The sequence below is a fragment of the Schistocerca gregaria genome, chromosome 5 (genome assembly GCF_023897955.1).
Source record: "Schistocerca gregaria isolate iqSchGreg1 chromosome 5, iqSchGreg1.2, whole genome shotgun sequence".
NCBI lineage: Eukaryota > Metazoa > Arthropoda > Insecta > Orthoptera > Acrididae > Schistocerca > Schistocerca gregaria.
In genome coordinates this window covers 387,746,511-387,770,957 of record NC_064924.1, presented here as the reverse complement: position 1 = coordinate 387,770,957, position 24,447 = coordinate 387,746,511, and the positions used below count along the sequence as shown (strand labels likewise).

Sequence of the window (24,447 nt, the reverse complement as noted above, 5' to 3'; positions counted from 1 at the left end):
CCTTAATAAATCTACAACCAGTGCTGTCCTAAATTTGTTGTTGCCAGACTGCAAAACTGCTCAGCTAGTAGTCCCACATACACTTAAAAATCTTACTGTCCACCAAACGTCTCTTCTCATTTCACTCTTTGACATCCTAGGGAATTTTGTAGGATTTCGTATTGTTGAAGTCTTACTAAATTCCCTGCAGACAACACCATTCCACTTTAGAGCTGCTCTGCTTCCCATAGCACAATCCACCAATACCTGTGTATGGTAAACCTTCCAATATGTAGCACAATCCACCCACGGAGGGTAAACCACATACACGAGATGAGAAAACACACACACCCAAATATATGTACTGTGAACATAAGTTGGCAGACAAGGAGAAACAGTAAATGCTAACTTAACAGTAGTTCAATGTATTGGTGCAATAGATGGAGTATTTTAGTTACTTTCACTTTCCAAAAGAGATCACACTCACTTAGCCCCCCCCCCCCCCCCCCCTCCACCTCTCAGAACTGTCAATGCAATTTGGTATCAAGTAACCTCCCACAGTCCACCTGACACTTTAACTAGATGGGTGGTTAAATTGTTATAAGAAGCTTACTTTAAATGTTGTACTGTCTTCTCCTTGAGTTCTTCACTGCCTGAAGCTTGGGGATTATCAAAAATACTTTAAGGACACAGAATGAGCTGTTTTTGCAAAAGATGTAGTGTGCATTGGAGTTTTGTGTGAAAATGATATACATGGGCACCCAAAAAATGTAACTGTTACAAAACATTAAATGCCATTTAATTTCAATGGAACGAATATACGTTACAGGCCTATTTTTGAGGCAGCCTATCAGTGCAACCTCTTCTCAAGTCTGATTACCTACAAGCCTTTGGATTAAATGAATCTTTGCCATTACATATGAGTGTCTAGCCGAGCTGCGATAAAACAAAATGATATGCAAAGAAATCTTAAGCTTCAGACTGGGGCAAGGACACAAATAATTTTTATGTAAAGAAAATGCCTGCCAGATACAGAGTTTTGAGTTTGAAGATAAATGTATGCCAACACTTTATTTTCTTGAACAATGGCACGCTGCCCGTAAAACACTATTTCATCCTTTCATACAGTTACCAATTCACTAATAGTGTTGCTAAAACTGTTACACATTAACAATGCAACAGTAAAAATTATACATTAATAGTTTTGTCAACTGTTTTCTTCATGTTTTCCTACTGTGAATAAAACTGAATAGCCATTACTGGCATGGTCATATGCAATACCACAACAAAGAGAATGAAGTAAGTTCAAGACAAAGTAAAACAACTTCACACAACAATCTGCCATCAAAAAAACTAGCACCCTTGCACTGATCTGATGGCACACAAACTTGAAACATACTTCTGATAGAAGCAAATACGAAAATATTCTACGACATGGAAAATTCGAAAGACTTACATTAATATGCAGAAATAACTACCACAAAAAGCACTTTCACACCTGTTAACAAATGAATTTGAGTTAATAACATGTCTGCTAACACTCTGTCATTCAAAGCCTTTGATCTTGTTTTCCCTCACAGATAAGACAGAAAGTAACTATTAATACAAATATTTATTGGCATTAGACAAAGCTTATTTTACTGTGTACTTCCCTCAGTGATGCAAAGTAATCATGCAACTGTAATGTTTCCATAAATTCAATTAACTAATAGAAACATTAAGTACTTTTAATTTAGTACCTAATACATCTTGGCTGTTTGTTAATGTCAAGCCTTCTAACTCCTGATTATTACTGCGACAGAATATACTCCATACTGAACTTAAATGAGGGTGCAAACTTTCCTTGAAAAATAGTTCACATTCTGTATTTTAGATTCATGTATAGTAGCAACCATTCTGGATTTAATTCACCACATTATACTTAAAAAGTAACATACTGACATTAAGCATGACAGCTTTCTAATTAGGAGAAAGCCATTGCATAATACATAACTGTTGAGCAGTGTCAACATCCTGACGTCTCATTTACGGGTTATACTTTATCAGAGAAGAAAAGGAAAAGACTATAAAGTAAACAACAGATTTAATAAGTTTGCAGCATAAAATATTATATACATAGATAGCAAATACTTCCTTTACTTAAATACCTGCAGCTCTCAAAAGCACAGCAAACTAAAGAACATATCAATGGGAATAAAGTAGCACATTGAAAATCATAGGGCCTATAATCAAAATGAAGAATAATTGACACACTCTATTTATTTAACATGTTATGAAGATGGTGGTGGTGTTGAATCCAATTTAAAGTCCAGAAAAGTTGCACATTTTATTTTCAATCAAAAACAAAAAAAGGAATCCACACAACTTTATGGAACAAAAATAAAATAGTGCAGTAGAACAGTTATGAAGACTGAAACTATGTTTAACATAAATGGAGAAATATCAAAACTTGGTAGTCACAAAGGAGCTGTCCCTCTGATACTCTGGACAACTATCAACTTATTAAGAGCAGCCGGGCATTTTCCCCTTTTTGTTCACATGCACGTTAACTGAGTGTTGTTAAACTTAAAACGTATAACGCTATGAATCATTAATCCCTGTCATTTCTCCTTAAACTTAAATTTGGTTGCACAATGTTGTCATTACATGAATGTCATGCTAAATTGTAAACACACCACAAAGAACAGTATTCATCATAACTACCAAATGCCATTCGAAGATATATAAAAATATTTTCCAGTACTTTTTCAATTTAATAAGAAATCACAAAACAATAAACATCAAGTGTCTGTTGAAAACAAAAAAATAAATGATACAAAACTATTATACAACAGATGTTTTGTACAACAGTGTCATTTCTGCTGTAGTGCACAACAGACACACAAAATTATTATACAACAGAGGTTTTGTACGCTATAACACTGACACTTCCTTTGTAGCAAACACACACAACAACACAGTAGTTCACACATAATTATGCAAATATTTTTTCTTCTCTTCGTTTCTTTGTAACTACAGTTCCTGGTTTGTGTTGTGCATCTGGATGGTTTAACAATTCTGGTGGGCACGTGGATATTGGACTTGACAATATAGTCTGTTTGAGATCATAAAACAGATCAGAATCATCCTTGGTGCAGAATGATATGGCCATACCATGTTTTCCAGCACGACCTGTTCTGCCAATTCTGTGGGTATACTCCTCAATACTTTTTGCCATATCGTAATTTATAACCATTGATACATCCTTTATATCAATACCTCTTCCTGCAACATTAGTCGCAACAAGAATGTCTTTCGTGCCACTCTTAAGGCTAGCTAACGCATATTCACGTTGTTCTTGTCCTTTGCCTCCATGAAGAGTACAAGCACTGTATCCCAATTTCTCAAGACCTTTTGCCAGAACATCAGCACCCTTCTTCTGGTTGACAAAAATGATAACTGGTGGAGTTACACCACGTTCCAGTATCTCCAGCAACTTGCGGCGTTTATCGTTTTCTTGAAGTATATACACAACCTGCTCCACTCTTTCAGTTGGCTTGCCTGCAGATCCAATATATACAACTGCAGGCCTCCTCAAATAAGTCCGTGCCAATCTCTCTACGGCAGGTGGCATTGTAGCTGTAAACATAACTGTCTGCCTGTATTTCTTTTTTGTGTTATAGTTAGCCAGAAGCTTTGTTTCATCCTCAGCATCTTCTGTATCAGGTTTCAGATTTGTCACAGGCATGTAATCCAGGATTTTCTGGACATCTGGTTCAAAACCCATGTCAATCATTCGATCAGCTTCATCTAAAACAATATACGTACACTGATTCAAGACTAAATACCTGTTCTCCAAAACATCTATAAGACGTCCAGGAGTGGCAATCACTATTTCACACCCCATTCTCAATCTGAAACCTTGTTCCTCTCTTGACAAACCACCAACAACAACAACTGTACGTATACCTAACGGCTGACCAAATTTGTTAGTTTCCTCCTCAATCTGCTGGGCCAACTCACGGGTGGGTGCCAATATAATTGAGTATGGTCCTTGATCAGCATCTTCCACTCTCTCAATTTTTGGCAGAGACTGTATCCACATCAACAGTGGTATGAGGAAGGCCAAAGTTTTACCAGAACCTGTTTCTGCAACACCTATAATATCACGGTTCTGCAAGCCAATGGGAATTGCCTGCCTCTGGATAGGTGTTGGCTCATTATAACCAACTTTCTCAATAATTTGAAGTATTTCATTGGGAATTCCTGATTCCTTCCAAGTTCTAATAGGATCTGGTATATGACCACCTTTGATAGTAATGTTATAGTCCTCTCTAAATATTCGCCAGTCTCTCTCTGTCATTTCGTCTTGCGATTTTTCGGACCAATGACGGTCATCCCACTTCTGTTTCTCTTCCTTCTTTCGTAATTTTTTCAATCTTATTTTTTCTTGTTCTTTTTCTGCTTCTGTCCTGCGTTTTTCCAAAAGTTCTCCGTAAAACTTGGACTGGTCGCGCTTCTGCGCCTTTATGTCAATTCCAGCTAAATTTCCACGTCCAAAAAACTGAACTTGATGACGTTCTTTGTACAAGGGATTGTAGTCCACTGATGTGTCTTCTGATGCATCCCAATCAAACACAAACTTCCGATCATTAAGTCTCCTGACTCGTCGTTTTTTCTTGATTAGACCAAGATAACGTTCCTTGATGGCTTCGACCTCTTTCTCTTTATCTTTATTATACTGCGTGTCTTCTTCTTTATCCTTTTTTACAGGTTCATGTCGTCTATAATCCTTGGACCTATCTGAATCTTTGTCTTTTCGTTGAGTCTCAAACGACTTTACAGCTTCTTTGCCAAATTCCATGCGTTTTTTTCGCTCCTCCTCAAGTTTTTTCTTGATTGAATCCACTTCTTCTTGTCTTCGTCTTAGGGCTTCCATGGCTCTCTCTTCTTTAGTTAAAAATTTTGGCTTGCTTCTTGCTTCCTCCTCGGCCTTCTTTTTGGATAACAACTCTTCCAGCGACAATGGCTCCTTCTTCGCATCGTGTTCGTGTGATCCTTCCTCATCTTCTTCTTTAAGTTTGGAGTCATCACCATCTTTCTCTGTAGCTGACCGATCTTTGTCCGGCCGTCGTTTTGCTCGATCTTTCAGTCTGTCAGGTGATAAACTTCTCGATTTCTTGCTTCTCTCCTTTCTATCTCTATCCTTGTCTTTCACATAGCCCTTATCCTTGTCGCGTTCTCTCTCTCTTGCCCTGTCTTTTGCACGGTCCTTTTCTTTTAATCTGTCTCGATCCTTGTCTAACCTATCGGCACTGCGACTTCTACGTTCCCTGTCTTTATCTTTCCTCTCACGACTACGGCTACGCCGTTCTCTATCTTTTTCAGTTCTGTCACGACTTCGACTCCTGCGTCGCCTGTCTCTATCGTACACCATTGCACAGTGAAGTATAAATCCAATGCACTTAAAATCACGAAAAAAATCAAAGTCCCCTTGAGGCTTATCACATGTTAGCGGATATACAGCAACATCATGGAAAAACACTACCACATTAAATGTCCTATGCTCACCAATCTATTTAACAACACCACATTCAAGAACAAAACAAACTAACTTCACCATCAAACCAAAGATTAATGAATAGTGGTTCAAAGTTCTTCCTTGAGGAAGATACCTTACACCGCTGTGAACATGGAGATGTGGCTAGTAACGATAAAAGACTAACTGCTTCAAAGTTTAATGTTATCCACAAAAGAGATTGCACTACTTGGAGTAGTTGGAATGTCTTGTTTCCATTCTCTTGCATCCCAAATATTCAAAAAATTCTGCTCCTGAATAGATATAATGATCTAATATGTATACCCTTGGGGTTTTACAAAAGAGTGTGAATTATGATGTGATTTTTACCTTATATGGAAGACTATTGTAATTTTGTATACCATTGTTCGTGGTGGAGGTTTTGTTTTCTTACAGACTAGAAACGAAACTTTTGCTTTTGTTTTGAATCATGCTCATGGACATTAAAATTTTCATTTATGTTTTTTTGAAATATTTCTAAAATACAGGGTGATTAATTTAAAGTTAACCTTTCGAACTGCTGTAGAAATAACACAACTAGACAGAATGATGTCAAATTGCAACGGAATATTATCGGAGATGGGGGGAGACATATGGCAGAAGAAAAATAAATAGCTACAAAATGCAGCAGTAGATGGCGCTGTAAGCATCCTAATTTAATAGTGGTTGACTAAAACTGACAAATGAATTATACATACATACATCAATTCCGAAGACATATATTTGATGTTAAACAAACTATACTACTCAGTGTGAATGGTTGTACAGGTTGTGATGTCCGGAATTAAAAAAAAAGGGAAGTGGTAATTTTTTGTTTTTGTTTTGTTGAAAGGAAAGAAAGAAAAAAGGGTGAATAAAGGTGAAGGGAAGTGGTTCTATTTTTACTGGAATGAACTTATTGATGGACATCACAAAAATTTATTTTACCTATTTTTTTTTCAATCATCGAAGAAGACAACACAACACATATAAAAGAAATCATCACACTAATATTATCCACAGAATGATCGTTTCACAAGACACTTTCTAGCTCGACTGACTCTTAAGACTGAACAAGAATCGACTGACTCTACTCTCTCTCTGGACCACAGCCTCTTCACGTCCCTCTGGACCAGAGATTTCAACTGTGTTTAGCACGCCGATTATTTAATTAATCGTACAGCCGCTGGGCGCGCGCTTGGCGCGTCATTTAAATGGGGTTAAATGCACACCGCGAGAGGCGTGGGCTAGCGGTGTCTTACAGGTATCGCCACAAGGTCTAAAACTGTTAGTTACGTAAGCTCATCCACCATGGCAAGGTCATATTACATCAAATTTGGAAAAATCCGTTTTAATTGTCTTGAGGCCAAAAACCGCATAGAAAGCATCGCTCAAAACAGTTTTTAATGGTTCTGAGGCCGCATAAAAAGCATAAATTAGATCAGTTTTTAATTATCATGAGGTCAAAAACTGTGTAGAAAGCATCAATCAAAATCAAATCGCATCATTAATTTCCTTGTTCAATATGCTGTCCACCGTTTTCTGCAACAAGTTGAAATGGAGAAACATCATGTTCCACAACTATTCGAAATGTTTCCAGGGTCATGTTTAGAATGCGTGCCTTCAATACAGCTAAGTTTGCAATCGGTACACGGAACACAACATCTTTCAGATAGACCCACTGCTAGTAGTCACACTGATTAAGATAAGATGATTGGGATAGCCAAGCTGTAGGGAAATGGTGGCTGATAATTCTAGCATTTTCGAAATGGCGCTTCAGCAGCTGCTTAAATGGATTTATAATGTGTGGAGCTGGTCCATCTTGTATAAAAATGATCCTATCCAAGCTGTGAGAGAGCTGAAATGACGTGGTTGTGCAAAAGACACTCATAGTGCTTACCAGTGATGGAACACATACCAGGACCAGAAGCACCTGTCTCTTCGAAAACATATGGCCCCACGATAAATGATGCCGTAAACCAACGCCACACAATGACCTTTTCAGGATGAAGTGGTACTGGTTATTTTGCGTGTGCATTTTCCGTTGCCTGTATTAGACAATTCTGTGTATTGACATATCCTGTCAGATGGAATTGGGCAATGTCTGTCCACAAAATCTTCCACAGCTAATCATTGTCCACTTCCATGTGAGTAAAAAATTCTAAAGCAAAGGTCTCTCTTGTTGGCGGGTGAACAGGAAGAAACTCATGCACATGGGTCATACTGAATGGATAGCAAAGAAGTATGTTTCATAGGATTTTACGCACCTTGCCCGCGGCTATGTTCAATGTTCGGACAATTATCTATGCAGTACACGTTTGCACACCACTATTCATCTCCTCCTGCACTGCTGTGCCCACCGCTTCCACTGACGTCGAATCAATTCGTTTCCTCCCTCCACCAGGTTGCACTCCAAAAGAACCCATCTTTTCGAATTTCTGAATGATTTTCTCCAGGCCCACGGCAGAGCCCTTCAGTGTCCGGAACTTCTGCAAAGCACCATGTGCACAGTTGTCATTCATGTAATATAGCTTTACAAGAAGAGCGCGGTCATTCATTGAGACAGACATAGCGAACGTCGCAAACGCGAAAAGAGGAAAGCCGTGTACCTGGCGTGTTTATGCCAACTTCAATGGGTCGTACGCATGATAGGTTTTTTTCATTTACGTATTCTGAACATTTATTGATCAATTTTCACACTATTTTTTTATTTCTTCTGCCATACGTTTCCCCCTTCTCATATAATTTTACACTGTAATTTGATATCATTCTGACCAGTGGTGTTATTTCTACAGTGTTTTGAAAGTTTAACTTTAATTAAAATCCCCCTGTACTTACAGAGTTCTAGTTTTTACATACAGTGAAGTAGAAGGACTGATGACTTTTGAAAGAGGCGTTTGTCGAGCATATTGGATTGCTGTTACAGTTCTTTCTTTGTTAATAAGTAAGCTTAGCAAGATGGCGGCGCGTGTACAAGTGCTAAGAAAAAGCTCCGCAACTTTCGGCATTTTAGAATCAATCAAGTGTATATCGTGTGATGAAAACATGCTAAAAGGTATCAGATTAAGTTCGGAAGCACACAGATGGTATCATTTACAGTGTATAGCGCAGGTGATCACAAAAAGTAACATGTGTAACTGTGAACCTTACTGTAACGATGAAAAAGCAGCAACGGAAATGCGTTGTTTACGACCAGAAGAAAACGTGTTAAAAGTACTGGAACAGGACATCACAGCATTAAGGGCATATACCAGTAAGTTGGAACATATGGCACAGTGTTTATCAGTGTTTGCAGAATCAAAACGTAAGGACAATTACGATAGCATAGGGTGGGAGAAACACTCTCGCCAAAATCTTTCATCGAGCCAGTCCTTCCTAACCAATAAAAACAGATACGGGTGCTTAAATGCAGACAGTGAATCTATAGATGTGCATCAGCATACATTAAAGACTGTTTTAAGTGACAAATTACACGCTAAAAACCGCAATCTCGTGTTTAACTATGGGCGAGAAAAATGTTACGAGAATATAAACAAAACTCCCGTTGAAACAAGTGCTCGGGAAAATATTATCATAAGCAAAACAAAGCATGGGGTATCAAATCGTAATAGCATAGAAATTGCATTATATGCAGACAGTCACGGCAGAGGAATTACCGAAATTTTGCACAACAAGTATGGACTGAAAGTTACAGGATACATAAAACCGGGCGCTCATATGCAAGAAATCGTTAAAAATTGTATGCCAAAAATCGAAAAGAGTGCGTCACAGACCAAATGCATTATAATCCTTTGTGGTGCAAATGATGTTTATAAAAACGAATTAAAAGAGGCAACTCGCAGTTTAAGCCTTACTCTAAATCAAATACAGAACCAATCTGTTGTTGTCATGGGCATTCCACACAGGCATGATCTAACTGCATCATCCTGTGTAAACAAAGAAATACAGAAACCAAATAGGATATACAAAAAAATTTGCAAATCGGCGACAAATGCGTTCTATCTCGCCACAGATGATTTAGAAAGAGCTCATTTCACAAAGCATGGGATACACCTAAACAAAAAGGGCAAAATATATTTGAGCCAAAAAATCAAGGATTTTCTGAAAAATGCATCAAATAGTAGGACTGAGGGATCGATTCCTCTACTACCACAAGGATCAACCTCAGAACCTGCAGCTGCAGAAGCTAGATTACAAACAGAAGCAGAAGTAGCAGCAGCTGCTGTTTTGCTCGCTACAGAAGAAACAGAAGAGCCAGCAGCAGAAACTGGAACCCAAGTAGATGCAGAAAAAACAGAAACAACAGCTTTGACGACTGCAGAAGAAACAATAGAAACAGAAAAAGATGATGCAGAGAGAACAGCTACAGAAGGTGAAAAGAATGAAACGCCATCAGTGGAAGAAGACACAGCAGAAAGTAAACCAAGACCATATCCATATGTCATCACACCTCTTGTAAAAACAGGATATCAAACTACATCACAGAACAAAATTCCAGCCACTCACAAGACTACAAGATCATCATCCAGATCCGAAAACCTACAGCACACAGCCAGGATTTTCAGTGGCAACACATGAAAGGACCTCACAGATAAGATGCCAAGAAAATGCCCACTCCAAAACAAGTATCATCACAAGTGAGTTACAAAACAAAAACATAAATTCAAATTTAGTTGTATTTCATCAGAATGTACAATCATTGTCAAATAAAATAGATGATATTCAGGTATTGTTAGAAAATGAATTAAAAGATACATCATAAATGTGTCTAACAGAACACTGGTTCGATGAAAGAAAACTTCAAATGGTGGTTTTTCAAAATTATGTACAGGTAGTCATTATTGTAGAAATAACTACAAACATGATGGTAGTTGCATTTATGTAAGAAAAAATATACATTTTGAAACAATATATATCCCTGAGGAAATAGTTAAAGATAAAGATGCACATGTATCAGGAGTTGAAATACTAGATGCAAAAATAGCTGTAATTTGTTTGTATAGAGCACCAACTGGTGATATGAACAACTTGCTAAAAAGTTTAGAATCAGTGCTTAACAAGCTACTCCATAGAAACAGAAGTATAATTCTATGTGGCGACTTCAATATAGACTTTTCAAAAGAGTCCAACCAAAAAACAGATTTTCTGAGCCTCCTGTTAACCTACAACTTGCAACCTACCATAAAAACCCCAACACGGACCACAAAAAATTCCTCCTCTACAACTGACCAAATTTTTATAAATGTGCAAATAAAATTTCTCGCAGAAACACTTAACACAGGTTTTGGGGACCACACAGCACAGAAACTTACTGTTCAGCTACAAAACCAACTTAATCTAAGGACAGGCTTAACAAAAATGGGTAGATGTTACAGTGATGAGAACATAAATTACTTTTTCTGTTCATTAAGCAAAGAAAACTGGGAAGAAATATATAAATGTTCAAATACTGATGATAAATTTGAGAGCTTCATCAGGAACTTCACCTACTACTTTGAACTTTGCTTCCCCCTTAAAAAAAAGAAAATACAAGTAGAAAGTATGAAAAAAACTGGATTACCAATGAAATACGAATATCAATAAACAAGAAAAGGCTACTTCACAATTTGTCAAAAAAACACGTCTCCAGAGTTTGATACATATTTCAAAACCTACAAAAAAAATTCTCAATAGGGTTATAAAACATGCAAAAAGAATAGGAAATGACAGTTCATAAAAAAACTCTGAAAATAAAATGAAAGCCATGTGGAATGTTGTAAAGAGGGAAACAGCAGCACAACAAAATCAATTACAAAATATTAACGTCTCTGAAGGTACAGATATATTATCAGACCCCAGAAAAGTTTCAAATAAATTTAACTCTTACTTTACACAGGTAGCAGAAAATCTCGTTCAGCAAAACCTAAAATATACAAAAAGAAATAAATTCAGGTGCAACCCAAATGAAAAGTCTCTATTCCTCTATCCTACTAATGAGAAGGAAATGTTAAATATAATAAAGGAGCTCAAATCAAAACATTCATTTGGTGTAGACAATATTCCCGACTTTATCATAAAAAATGTGCACCCTCCATAGTCAAGCCTTTAGTCAACATCTGCAACTGTTCACTATCAGAAGGTGTTTTCCCCCCAAAATTAAAAATAGCTAAGGTTAAGCCCCTCCATAAAAAAGGGAAAAAACAGTTGTATCAAATTATAGACCCATATCACTCCTATCTGGCTTTTCAAAAATAATGACGAAAATTTACTACAAGAGGTTAATAAATTTTATAGAAAAAAATTATTATTTTTCAGAGCCGCAGCACGGTTTCCGTAAATCCAAATCAACTGAAAGTGCCATTTTCACATTCCTTAATGAAGCTCTAAAAGTAATTGATAATAAAGAACATATTTCTGCAGTCTTTTTAGACCTCTTAAAGGCGTTTGATGTTATAAGTCACAACATCTAGCTTACAAAACTGGAATACTTAGGAATCAGGGCACCAGCCCTTGAGTGAAAGAAGTCCTATCTACAAAACAGAGAGCAAATAGTAGAACTTGAATTCCAAGAAAAGAATAATGTTTACTCCTCTTACTCGGAAAAACTCTGTAATAAATATGGTGTACCACAAGGTTCCATACTGGGACCAGTCCAGTTTTTACTGTTTGTAAATGACCTGGAACCAACAAGCCCACATCAGAAGTATGTTAAATTTGCAGATGACACAAATGTTTTAATAAAAGGAACGACTGGCCAAGAGTTACAAGACGAAATCAAAATGTGCACCTCAGATATTTCAAATTGGTTCTCTGAAAATGGTTTAATAATAAATATCCAAAAACAGTTACTATGCATCTCCACACAGTACAGAATAAGTATCCACAAACACCACCGATTGAGTTATCCACTAAAACTCTGGAAAATGTAAGTGCTACAAAGTTCCTTGGAATATGGATCCAGCAAGATCTGAAATGGGTTGAACACACAAAGTACATAACAAATAAAATGAACACTATCTGTTATTGCATAAAAATTCTCTCAGGTTGCACGTCAAAGGAAACAGTAAAAAATGTCTACTTTGCCAAAGCAGAATCTCTTCTCCACTACGGCATAATCTTCTGGGGAAACACAGGTGCTAGCAAAAGTTGTTTCACAGCCCAAAAGAGAATTGTACGAGCTATGCAAGCCTTTGTTCAAAAAACTAAAAATACTTCTACTACCTTGTTTATACATTTTGCAAGAAATAATTTTCATTAAGAAAATGCTAGATGATACAAATCAACTTGTACTTAAAAACCAGAGTGTACACTGCCACAGTACAAGAAGAGACCAGGACATACATGTCCAACATTCGAATACAAAACTAAAACAAAATGGACCACTCCAAGCAGGGAACAAACTGTACAACAAACTACCAACTGATATAAAAACAATCAAACATATTCCAACATTTAAAACAGCTGTCCAAACCTACCTTCATCAGAAATGTTATTATAGTATTGATGAATATCTAGCAGACTAAAAATATAAATGTTTAGATCATTGTTGGAGACCTAATTTGTATATCCTTGTTAAACAATAGAATTGTATGCTTCCTGTATTGAAATCAAACAGATATATAACTCATATTATGTAAAGTATGTATGTAAATTGGAAAACATGTAAAAATTTACTATAGTATAAACATATAAATCTGTTCACTCTCTGTTTTTTTCCTAATTTGTACAGACTTGATGTTGAACAATTCGCAATGTAAATTATGTATGTATACGTGCATATTTTAGTTTATAAAATTGACTTGTCCAATATCAAAATGTACCTTGTGCAAACACGATCTAAATGGACCAATAAAAAATAGAAAATAGAATAGAATAGAATAAAATAAGTAGACCAGATGGTGTACTACCCCAAAATATAATTATGTGTAATAGGATGCTATGGAGTTTAGCAAAGTAGATAATTATGACAGTGCTAAAACTTGTTTTAATAGAGAGTAGTCATAGACTGTAACATATTCTAATTAGTGTTCCATTTATTTTGTACAGATTTGTATATCATTTGAAGTTATTTTAAAGCCATATACCTAAAACTTTCTTTGCGGAGTAGATGAAATTGTGTTTGGGTTTATTGTCACATTGGTGTTGCATGCATAGCTTTTTAAACAGAATTTTTGTATTTTTTGTGTTTATTGGTAGTTTACTCACTGTAAACCATCTATTTAGTTGTCCCTAATTTTATTTATAGCTGCTTGTTGCTGATGTGGTGTGTTTCCTATAATAAGGATGCTTGAGTCATCTGCAAAAAAAAGGATTTGTTTGTGACTTAATGTTTAGCCCTAAATCGTTTATGTACAGGGGAAAGGGAACTGTTCCAAGAGTGTATCCCTGAAGGACTCCTTTTTTTTAAAAGTTTCTGCATCTGAGAAATGTACTTTAGAATTTTCTTTAGTTTGTACGTCATTTATATATTCTTTTTCCTGTTATCAAGTACAATGTGAATCATTTTAGTGCAGTGCTTCTAATGCCATATACTTGGAGCTTGTCCAACAATATGTTGTGGTTCAGCATATCAAAGGGTTTACTTATGTCTAAAAAAATGTCAGTGGGACTTCGTTATTTGTCTACCATTTGCAAGACATTTTGTATAAAATCATAGATTGTACTAGTAGTTAATTTATTTTCATGAATATATGCTAATCATCAGTGATAACTTCGTTTTCCACTAAAAATTTCTAACCTCTCATACATAACTTTTTCTATGATTTCACAAAAGCCTGATAATACCGTAATTGGTCTATAGTTTTCTATATTTGATTTGTCTCCTTTCTTATGAATAAAAGTTGAACTGACTATATCTACAAGAGGCAGTGAATTTTTGTGATACATTGTTTTATAATACAATCAAGAATACCATTAATTGCTGATGACAACTTCTTAAGAGTTCATACAACACCAATAATTTCATCTGGCGTTGTTCCACAAACATAGATTAGAGACGAACATGACTGGACTTCGTTTTTCTGCTTCTTTCTAGCACCTATTTTGTCACTGACTATTAAATTATTGGTGAAGTCTGTATAGTAACATCTGAAAAGAGTTGCCATTGGTCGGATCAGTTAAACTCTTGTTCTCATCGTTCAGAGTAATATTTTCCTTTTTAAGGGACACTTTATTTGCTCTCTTATTTACCATACTGCTTGGCTTTTATTTGCTGGCTCTGTTATGAACCTATCATTGCCTATTTTTTGCCTGACGTATCAGTCTTTTGTAGATTTGAATGTATTTCTGAATGTAGCTGTTCAGACGCGGTGGTACGTTGTAACATTGTTGGTTAATTTGTTGTGAAGGCGGTGCTGCTATTCATGACCATGAAAGTGGGATAACAGCTGTGAGCTGTCTGGGGAAGTTAACCTTGCATTACTGAGCAACTGTTTCACCAGGTATCCAGTCTAGCTTACCAAATTCCCAACCAGACTAACATTAATTATAATCTTTTAATAGTCATACAACAACCGGTGATATACACTCCTGGAAATTGAAATAAGAACACCGTGAATTCATTGTCCCAGGAAGGGGAAACTTTATTGAAACATTCCTGGGGTCAGATACATCCCATGATCACACTGACAGAACCACAGGCACATAGACACAGGCAACAGAGCATGCACAATGTCGGCACTAGTACAGTGTATATCCACCTTTCGCAGCAATGAAGGCTGCTATTCTCCCATGGAGACGATCGTAGAGATACTGGATGTAGTCCTGTGGAACGGCTAGCCATGCCATTTCAGACTGGCGCCTCAGTTGGACCAGCGTTCGTGCTGGACGTGCAGACCGTGTGAGACGACGCTTCATCCAGTCCCAAACATGCTCAATGGGGGACAGATCCGGAGATCTTGCTGGCCAGGGTAGTTGACTTACATCTTCTAGAGCACGTTGGGTGACACGGGATAAATGCGGACGTGCATTGTCCTGTTGGAACAGCAAGTTCCCTGGCCGGTCTAGGAATGGTAGAACGATGGGTTCGATGACGGTTTGGATGTACCGTGCACTATTCAGTGTCCCCTCGACGATCACCAGAGGTGTACGGCCAGTGTAGGAGATCGCTCCCCACACCATGATGCTGGGTGTTGGCCCTGTGTGCCTCGGTCGTATGCAGTCCTGATTGTGGCGCTCACCTGCACGGCGCCAAATACGCATACGACCATAATTGGCACCAAGGCAGAAGCGACTCTCATCGCTGAAGACGACACATCTCCATTCGTCCCTCCATTCACGCCTGTCGCGACACCACTGGAGGCGGGCTGCACGATGTTGGGGCGTGAGCGGAAGACGGCGTAACGGTGTGCGGGACCGTAGCCCAGCTTCATGGAGACGGTTGCGAATGGTTCTCGCCGATACCCCAGGAGCAACAGTGTCCCTAATTTGCTGGAAAGTGGCGGTGCGGTCCCCTACGGCACTGTGTAGGATCCTACGGTCTTGGCGTGCATCCGTGCGTTGCTGCGGTCCGGTCCCAGGTCGACGGACACATGCACCTTCCGCCGACCACTGGCGACAACATCGATGTACTGTGGAGACCTCACGCCTCACGTGTTGAGCAATTCGGCGGTACGTCCACCAGGCCTCCCGCATGCCCACTATACGCCCTCGCTCAAAGTCCGTCAACTGCACATACGGTTCACGTCCACGCTGTCGCGGCATGCTGGCAGTGTTAAAGACTGCGATGGAGCTCCGTATGCCATGGGAAACTGGCTGACACTGACGGGGACGGTGCACAAATGCTGCACAGCTAGCGCCATTCGACGGCCAACACCGCGGTTCCTGGTGTGTTCGCTGTGCTGTGCGTGTGATCATTGCTTGTACAGCCCTCTCGCAGTGTCCGGAGCAAGTATGGTGGGTCTGACACACCGGTGTCAATGTGTTCTTTTTTCCATTTCCAGGAGTGTATATATATATATAAAGAGAATTTAAATAAAAAGAAATAAATCAGTTTATATTTGGAAATTTATTTTAATATTGATCATTAAAATTTCAGCATATTAAACTTGATTCATAACTAAACTGGTGCCTCATTTAGGATTGTGTAAATGTGAGTTTGTAATCTTACGGAACACATCAAATAGGGAGCCAAGTTCGGGAGACTACATACAACACTTCATTCATAAAATAACACACGAAGAACGTTGAAGCATATGCTAGAGGAAATTAACCACAACCAACCGATTCAATTTCCACCCAAAGAAATTATGTTCGTAGTGCAATCCTGTCCGTCATGTAATTACCACGCAGTGGTATACTAAATTCATACTAACTCTCTGTGAAATCTTCCCGAAAAGAATTGTTGAGGGCTACTTTGATTATTACACCACATGCTTCATGTGGTCAACTTGGTTTACACAAAGAGTGTAACTCCACAATAATTTTGATAATTAAAATAAATTAGATCGAAAAGCAATTTACAAAAAAAAAACTCGAACTGGTTACTATCGTCTAACTATTAACCTGATGGGTCAAACAATTGTATAAGTACGTGGTACAGGTCTCACAAAGTACACCACACATGGGTCGAACATAAAGAAAAGTTGCTATATTGAAAAATATTGTCAAGACAAGACGTAATAATCTCACGCACATTCACATTTAAGATTGATGATCTTAGTTAGAGTTACTGATCAACACATGGTTTCACTTTACTCACAAAGTAGTGACAAAGCAACTACTGGAATATATTCTGAAGTTCACACTCGAATTACACTGCGTTGCAATTTAAGATAACATTAGATATTTTAGAGCTAAACCTGAAATAAAGGTGATTAAATTTTCAATTAGACTGAGCTTAAGAAATCCATTGTTTTGCTGACTTAGCAGACACGTGCTTAGCCGGAGATCTTAACACTTCAGACGCTCGCCGTGGACAGACTGACCTGGCCTGCTACCAAGCGTGCTTCACAAATACAAAAACGGAAGTGACCAGAGAGGCAGCTCCCTATACCAACATGACAAGGGATGGACAGGACCATACTAAGAATAGAAACCTCTTTGCTTCTAGAAAGCATAGCTACCTATTCCGGCGTCGGTCCTACTGTTCTCTAGCAGACAGGCTTGTCTGCTACCATCAAGCATGCAACTAGAAATACATTTGCTCATTCATCCTCTCACACAGAAAGGAAGGGGGATGACAGTATCTTATCATATACAGTATATAAAAGAAAGCGGATGTAGGTTCCGTATGAGACTGTGTGACATGAATTACATATAAACTGTGTTTTAAAGTGTAGTAGTGTGACATATCGTTCTTGTTTATGTGTAAAAGTAACTCGCTCCACTACTCAGTCTCCTCACAGATAGTCAGAAACGCGACAGTAAATTTAGAAGAGGAAAGTGCTATCCGTCTGCCTGACTAGACTGTAAAATTTTTGCATTTCTCTTATGGCCGCGATCGATTCACAGGTACCGCCTCCATGTCTCACCTCCGCCACACACATCTCGCCAGCTACAATTTACATCGCTACACGAAGCAAACAGGGTAACATACTGCCACTCCAGCACTATCAAGGCATACAGATCTCAAGCGCCACTTGCCCTCAACTGCACCTATAGACAGAAACTTCAATAGATTTGATCAATCAAAGTCTGCTCAGCGTCTGATCAATTCAAATTGCGTCATCCACATTTTTAGGGTCAGAGTTAAAACGTCTTAGCCAACTCAGGATCATTGTCCAGTGTAGTCTTAAACCACCTGTTAATTGTTCATGGTATTCAATCAGTAACATGATTATCGTAATTTATGTCTTTTTTTAGAAATTGAATGTTGTTTGTACACTAAAATTATGCCAGCACAATCAATCATTTAAACAGTCCCCACCAGCATCACCTTTCAAGCCAAACACATGTTGCACAAATCAAGCATAGGCTGGACACCAGAGCTTTCATAGTGCTCCAGGGCCCTGCTCTCCAACTGCGGATCTGTGTGGCAACTATACTACAGGAATGCGTGAAAAGGCCATAGCTGCTCACAGTCAGTACAAGCTAGCTGCCCATGGTATGTGTCAACATGAAAACTTACCGATAGCAAATTCTGGCAATGTGTGTGGCAAGAACAGGTGCGAGTCAGCAGAAAACAACAGCAGTGTATCTGAACCACTGTACGTTACAGAAGCGTTTCCAGGATTCCGTTTCTGTGAACCGTGCGCCAAGTGGGACTAGCTTAACACAAACTCGTCAACGGCATGTTCATAAGTTTATTTGGCACTCTCCATTCGGTTTCGTTTTCCTTTTTATCGCATCCATGAAGTGCATGACACCCCACTATCATGAAGAAATTTCTCTCCATTCCCATCAAGTGTTCATTGTTCACCCAAAGTCATGCTCTCAGGTCATGTGCTCATCACTGAGAAGTGTTCAGGATAGTGTTCGAGTGAAACTGTTGTGCAAACACTTTACTGCGACCGCTAGTTGCAGATATTGCAATTCAGATTTCGTTTTTGTCAGTTGCTCATTTACTCTTTAGTGTCCAATAATAGCAACCTAGTGTCCAATAATAGCAACCGCCCCCCATGAACCATGGACCTTGCCATTGGTGGGGAGGCTTGCGTGCCTCAGCGATACAGATGGCCGTACCGTAGGTGCAACCACAACGGAGGGGTATCTGTTGAGAGGCCAGACAAACATGTGGTTCCTGAAGAGGGGCAGCAGCCTTTTCAGTAGTTGCAGGGGCAACAGTCTGGATGATTGACTGATCTGGCCTTGCAACATTAACCAAAACGGCCTTGCTGTGCTGGTACTGCGAACAGCTGAAAGCAAGGGGAAACTACAGCCGTAATTTATCCCGAGGACATGCAGCTTTAGTGTATGATTAAATGATGATGACGTCCTCTTGGGTAAAATATTCCGGAGGTAAAATAGTCCCCCATTCGGATCTCCGGGTGGGGACTACTCGGGAGGACGTCGTTATCAGGAGAAAGAAAACTGGCGTTCTACGGATCGGAGTGTGGAATGTCAGATCCCTTAATCGGGCAGCTAGGTTAGAAAATTTAAAAAGGGAAATGGATAGGTTAAAGTTAGATATAGTGGGAATTAGTGAAGTTCGGTGGCAGGAGGAACAAGACTTTTGGTCAGGTGAATACAGGGTTATAAATACAAAATCAAATAGGGGTAATGCAGGAGTAGGTTTAATAATGAACAGGAAAATAGGAATGCGGGTAAGCTACTACAAACAGCATAGTGAACGCATTATTGTGGCCAAGATAGACACAAAGCCCATGCCTACGACAGTAGTACAAGTTTATATGCCAACTAGCTCTGCAGATGATGAAGAAATTGATGAAATGTATGATGAGATAAAAGAAATTATTCAGGTAGTGAAGGGAGACGAAAATTTAATAGTCATGGGTGACTGGAATTCGTCAGTAGGACAAGGGAGAGAAGGAAACGTATTAGGTGAATATGGACTGGGGCAAAGAAATGAAAGAGGAAGCCGCCTGGTAGAATTTTGCACAGAGCATAACTTAATCATAGCTAACACTTGGTTCAAGAATCATAAAAGAAGGTTGTATACATGGAAGAATCCTGGAGATACTAAAAGGTATCAGATAGATTATATAATGGTAAGACATAGATTTAGGAACCAGGTTTTAAATTGTAGGACATTTCCAGGGGCAGATGTAGACTCTGACCACAATCTATTGGTTATGACCTGTAGGTTAAAACTGAAGAAGCTGCAAAAAGGTGGGAATTTAAGGACATGGGATCTGGATAAGCTGAAAGAACCAGAGGTTGTACAGAGTCTCAAGGAGAGCATAAGGGAACAATTGGCAGCAATGGGGGAAAGAAACACAGTTGAAGAAGAATGGGTAGCTCTGAGGGATGAAGTAGTGAAGGCAGCAGAGGATAAAGTAGGTAAAAAGATGAGGGTTGCTAGAAATCCTTGGGTAACAGAAGAAATATTGAATTTAATTGATGAAAGGAGAAAATATAAAATTGCAGTAAATGGAGCAAAGCGAAAAAGAATAAAAATGTCTAAAAAATGAGATCGACAGGAAGTGCAAAATGGCTAAGCAGAAATGGCTACAGAACAAATGTAAGGATGTAGAAAGTTATATCACTAGGACTAAGGAAAATTAGAGAAATCTTTGGAGAGAAAAGAACCACTTGTATGCATGTGAATAGCTCAGATGGAAAACCAATCCTAAGCAAAGAGGGGAAATCAGAAAGCTGGAAGGAATATATAGAGGGTCTGTACAAGGGAGACGTACTTGAGGGTAATATTATGGAAATGGAAGAGGGTGTAGATGAAGATGAGAAGGGAGAAATAATGGTGCATTAAAAATTTGACAAAGTACTGAAAGAATCAAGTTTAGACAAGGCCCCAGGAGTTGGCAACATTCCATTAGAGCTACTGATAGCTGTGGGAGAGTCATTCATGACAAAACTCTTCCATCTGGTGTGCGAGATGTACGAGACGGGCGTCAGAAAGGACGGTGTAATAATTCTAATTCCAAAGAAAGCAAGTGCTGACAGCTGTGAAATCAGTTTAATAAGTCACAGTTGAAAAATACTAACATGAATCCTTTACGGAAGAATGGAAAAACTGGCACAAGCCGATCTCAGGGAAGGTCAATTTGGATTCCGGAGAAATGTAGGAACATGCGAGGCCACACTGACCCTACGATTTCTCAAAGAAGTTAGGTTAAGAAAAGGCAAACCCACATTTGTAGCATTTGTAGACTTAAAGGACGCTTTTGACAATGTTGACTGGAATACTCTCTTTCAAATTCTGAAGGTGGCAGGGGTAAAATACAGGGAGCGAAAGGCTATTTACAATTTGTACAGAAAGCAGATGGCAGTTATAAGAGTCAAGGGGTATGAAAGGGAAGCAGTGGTTGGGAAAGGAGTGAGACAGGGTTGTAGCCTCTCCCCGATGTTATTCAATCTGTTTATTGAGCAAGCAGTAAAGGAAACAAAAGAAAAATTTGGAGTAGGTATTAAAATTCATGGAGAAGTAATAAAAACTTTGAGGTTCGCCGATGACATTGTAATTCTGTCAGAGACGGCAAAGGACTTGGAAGAGCAGTTGAACGCAATGGACAGTGTCTTGAAAAGAGGATATAAGATGAACATCAACAAAAGCAAAACGAGGATAATGGAATGTAGTCAAATTAAATCGGGTGATGCTGGGCGAATTAGATTAGGAAATGAGACACTTAAAGTAGTAAAGGAGTTTTGCTATTTAGGAAGTAAAATAACTGATGATGGTCGAAATAGAGAGGATATAAAATGTAGACTGGCAATGGCAAGGAAAGCGTTTCTCAAGAAGAGAAATTTGTTAACATCGAATATAGATTTATGTATCAGGAAGTCGTTTATGAAAGTATTTGTTTGGAGTGTAGCCATGTATGGAAGTGAAACATGGACAATAACTAGTTTGGACAAGAAGAGAATAGAAGCTTTCGAAATGTGGTGCTACAGAAGAATGCTGAAGATTAGATGGGTAGATCACGTAACTAATGAGGAGGTATTGAATAGGATTGGGGAGAAGAGAAGTTTGTGGCACAACTTGACTAGAAGAAGGGATCGGTTGGTAGGACATGTTTTGAGGCATCAAGGGATCACAAATTTAGCATTGGAGGGCAGCGTGAAGGGTAAAAATCGTAGAGGGAGACCAAGAGATGAATACACTAAGCAGATACAGAAGGACGTAGGTTGCAGTAGGTACTGGGAGATGAAGCAGCTTGCACAGGATAGAGTAGCATGGAGAGCTGCATCAAACCAGTCTCAGGACTGAAGACAACAACAACAACAACAATAGCAACCGAAATCGATCTGCGAAATAAAGGATTTCAATCTTCATGCCCTATGCTGCCAAGTATCCAGAATATATTGACAATAATATGGTCCTGGTGCAAACGGTTCCCAATGGAATTAGACATCAAGAATATTTATGGCAGACATGAGCTTCATCAGTTCCCTTCACCAAATCGTCAACATAGCCTATCTCCTGGAACTAGTGTGTGGGTGTAACAATAAAGGCGACTCAATGCATGACTGACACGTAAGTGGCAATACCAACATGTTTCCAACTTAACCATGTTCCTCCAAGGTCCTTTTCAACGCTTTTCTTCCCTCCAAGAAAGCAGTTTCCACGCTATTGTGTGGAACGAAATATGATTCATGAGAATAAAGTAGTCATATAGGAAGATAGGTAACTGTATTTTCAAGGCCGTTTCACTGCACACATCAGCTAATTCATTAAAATGAAGGTCGTTTTTCCCTATATATCTGAGGACATATGGAACGATTGTAAAATTTGGTGTACTGGAAGTTGAGCACAGAATAGCTTCTCTACTATGAAACATTCCACGAGCATTTTTCTTCTCCTGATATGCAGTGGCATCTTTTGTGCCAAGAGCATTGGTTCTTGTAGAGTTCATCATTCTTAAGCAGGTGTGTGTATAGCGGTATGAGAATTTGTATAATTTGCGCTTTTAATTGTTGGTCATTTATTTGTAAAATATACATTTGTAGTCGAGTCTGTAGGAGGTAACAAAGCAGTTCGGAAGTAACAGCACCAATAGGTGTGCTTCCACCATGTAGTAGTAAGGGATCTCATAACATTAAGAATCTGGTCACTGTTTTCAATTAAATCATTGATATGAGCTGCCCATGTAAGTTTGCTGCCCAGCATCATTCCTATGAGTCAGACATTTGCCCTCACCTGTCTAACTTTATCTTCCACTTGTATTAAACAGCTTCATCGTCACACTGTTTCTGATGAGCCACTGGCTTAAGTTCTTCAACAGTGACTTAAGTTTATTTACACCTTCCTGTAGTACTGCATGGAAGGTGAAAAGAAATATGTCAACTGCAGACTGAGTGATAGCAAAGGTCATACCTGTTTAAAATAAGGTTACCAAAAGAGATCCACAGAACTATTGTCCAATATCCTTGATATCCTTTTGGTGTAGAAACTTGGAATATATTATGAGCACAAACATATTGACGTATATTGAACAAAACGACTTCCTCCACGTCAACCGCATGGCTTTCGAAAACACTGATCATGTGAAACCCAACTCCGACTTTTCTCACATGATATCCTGCAGCCCATGGATCAAGGCAGTCAGGTAGGTGCAGTATTTCTCGATTTCTGAAAAGTATGAGCACACCTACGCTTATTATCAAAAGTACAATCACGGGGTATCAGACGAAATATGTGACAGGATTGAGGATCTTGATAGGAAATCTTGTTGATGTTATCTTGGAATCTTACCAACAGATGTAGAAACAACTTGAAGTTTTGATGATGAAAAAAAATTAAGAATATCTATTATGTAACAATGAATGATTGGACGAAAAAATGGGGAGAAGAAATGACTTTAAATATTTATGTTATTTACTGTCTCAGTATGAACTTTGTTGTAGAACCCCTTATTTACGTGTGGTAATAAAAATTCATTTAGACAGAATTAAGCACATTTAAAATTACGTGAACCTTAGCAACCCTCTCATGCTGATAAATTCAAACTAACTGATTAATAACATTTATTTGAAACTTATTTAAATTATTTTTTTTACATATTTCGGCCTTGGCACACATTTTCTAGATGCAGTGGGTTTTTAAATATTTACTGTATTCTTCCCCGGCGTTAGCTATGGAACACAAGACTGTCTCTGTTAGCATAAAATGGTTAAATATTGCCAAGCCGACCTGAACGTTTAATTATCATTGACAAAACACACTTCACTATACGTTTAAGTTATTTGCTTTCGAAATGGAAAGAACCAACAGATTAACAACTTCAATGTTAATTATCCGCCTATGAATGCACAAATGTAAAACCAGTAATAAATTCAGTCAGCCTCAGGATCGCTGTAAAAGAAAAATATTTCGTAATTCACTGCTAATTTTACCTGCTCCAGATTTACAGGTTTGGTTAATTTTATAGTGGAACAAT

At 38.5% G+C, this 24,447-nt stretch overlaps 1 protein-coding gene across 1 annotated transcript; it reads right to left on the bottom strand.

Annotated features, from left to right (window-relative positions):
* Positions 1–2,286: 2,286 nt before the first annotated feature.
* Positions 2,287–5,641, bottom strand: LOC126273142 (probable ATP-dependent RNA helicase DDX23). Its single transcript, XM_049976598.1, has one exon. It carries the CDS (start codon positions 5,393–5,395, stop codon positions 2,954–2,956), a length of 2,442 nt encoding a protein of 813 aa, XP_049832555.1. The 5' UTR covers positions 5,396–5,641; the 3' UTR covers positions 2,287–2,953.
* Between the last annotated feature and the right edge of the window lie 18,806 nt (positions 5,642–24,447).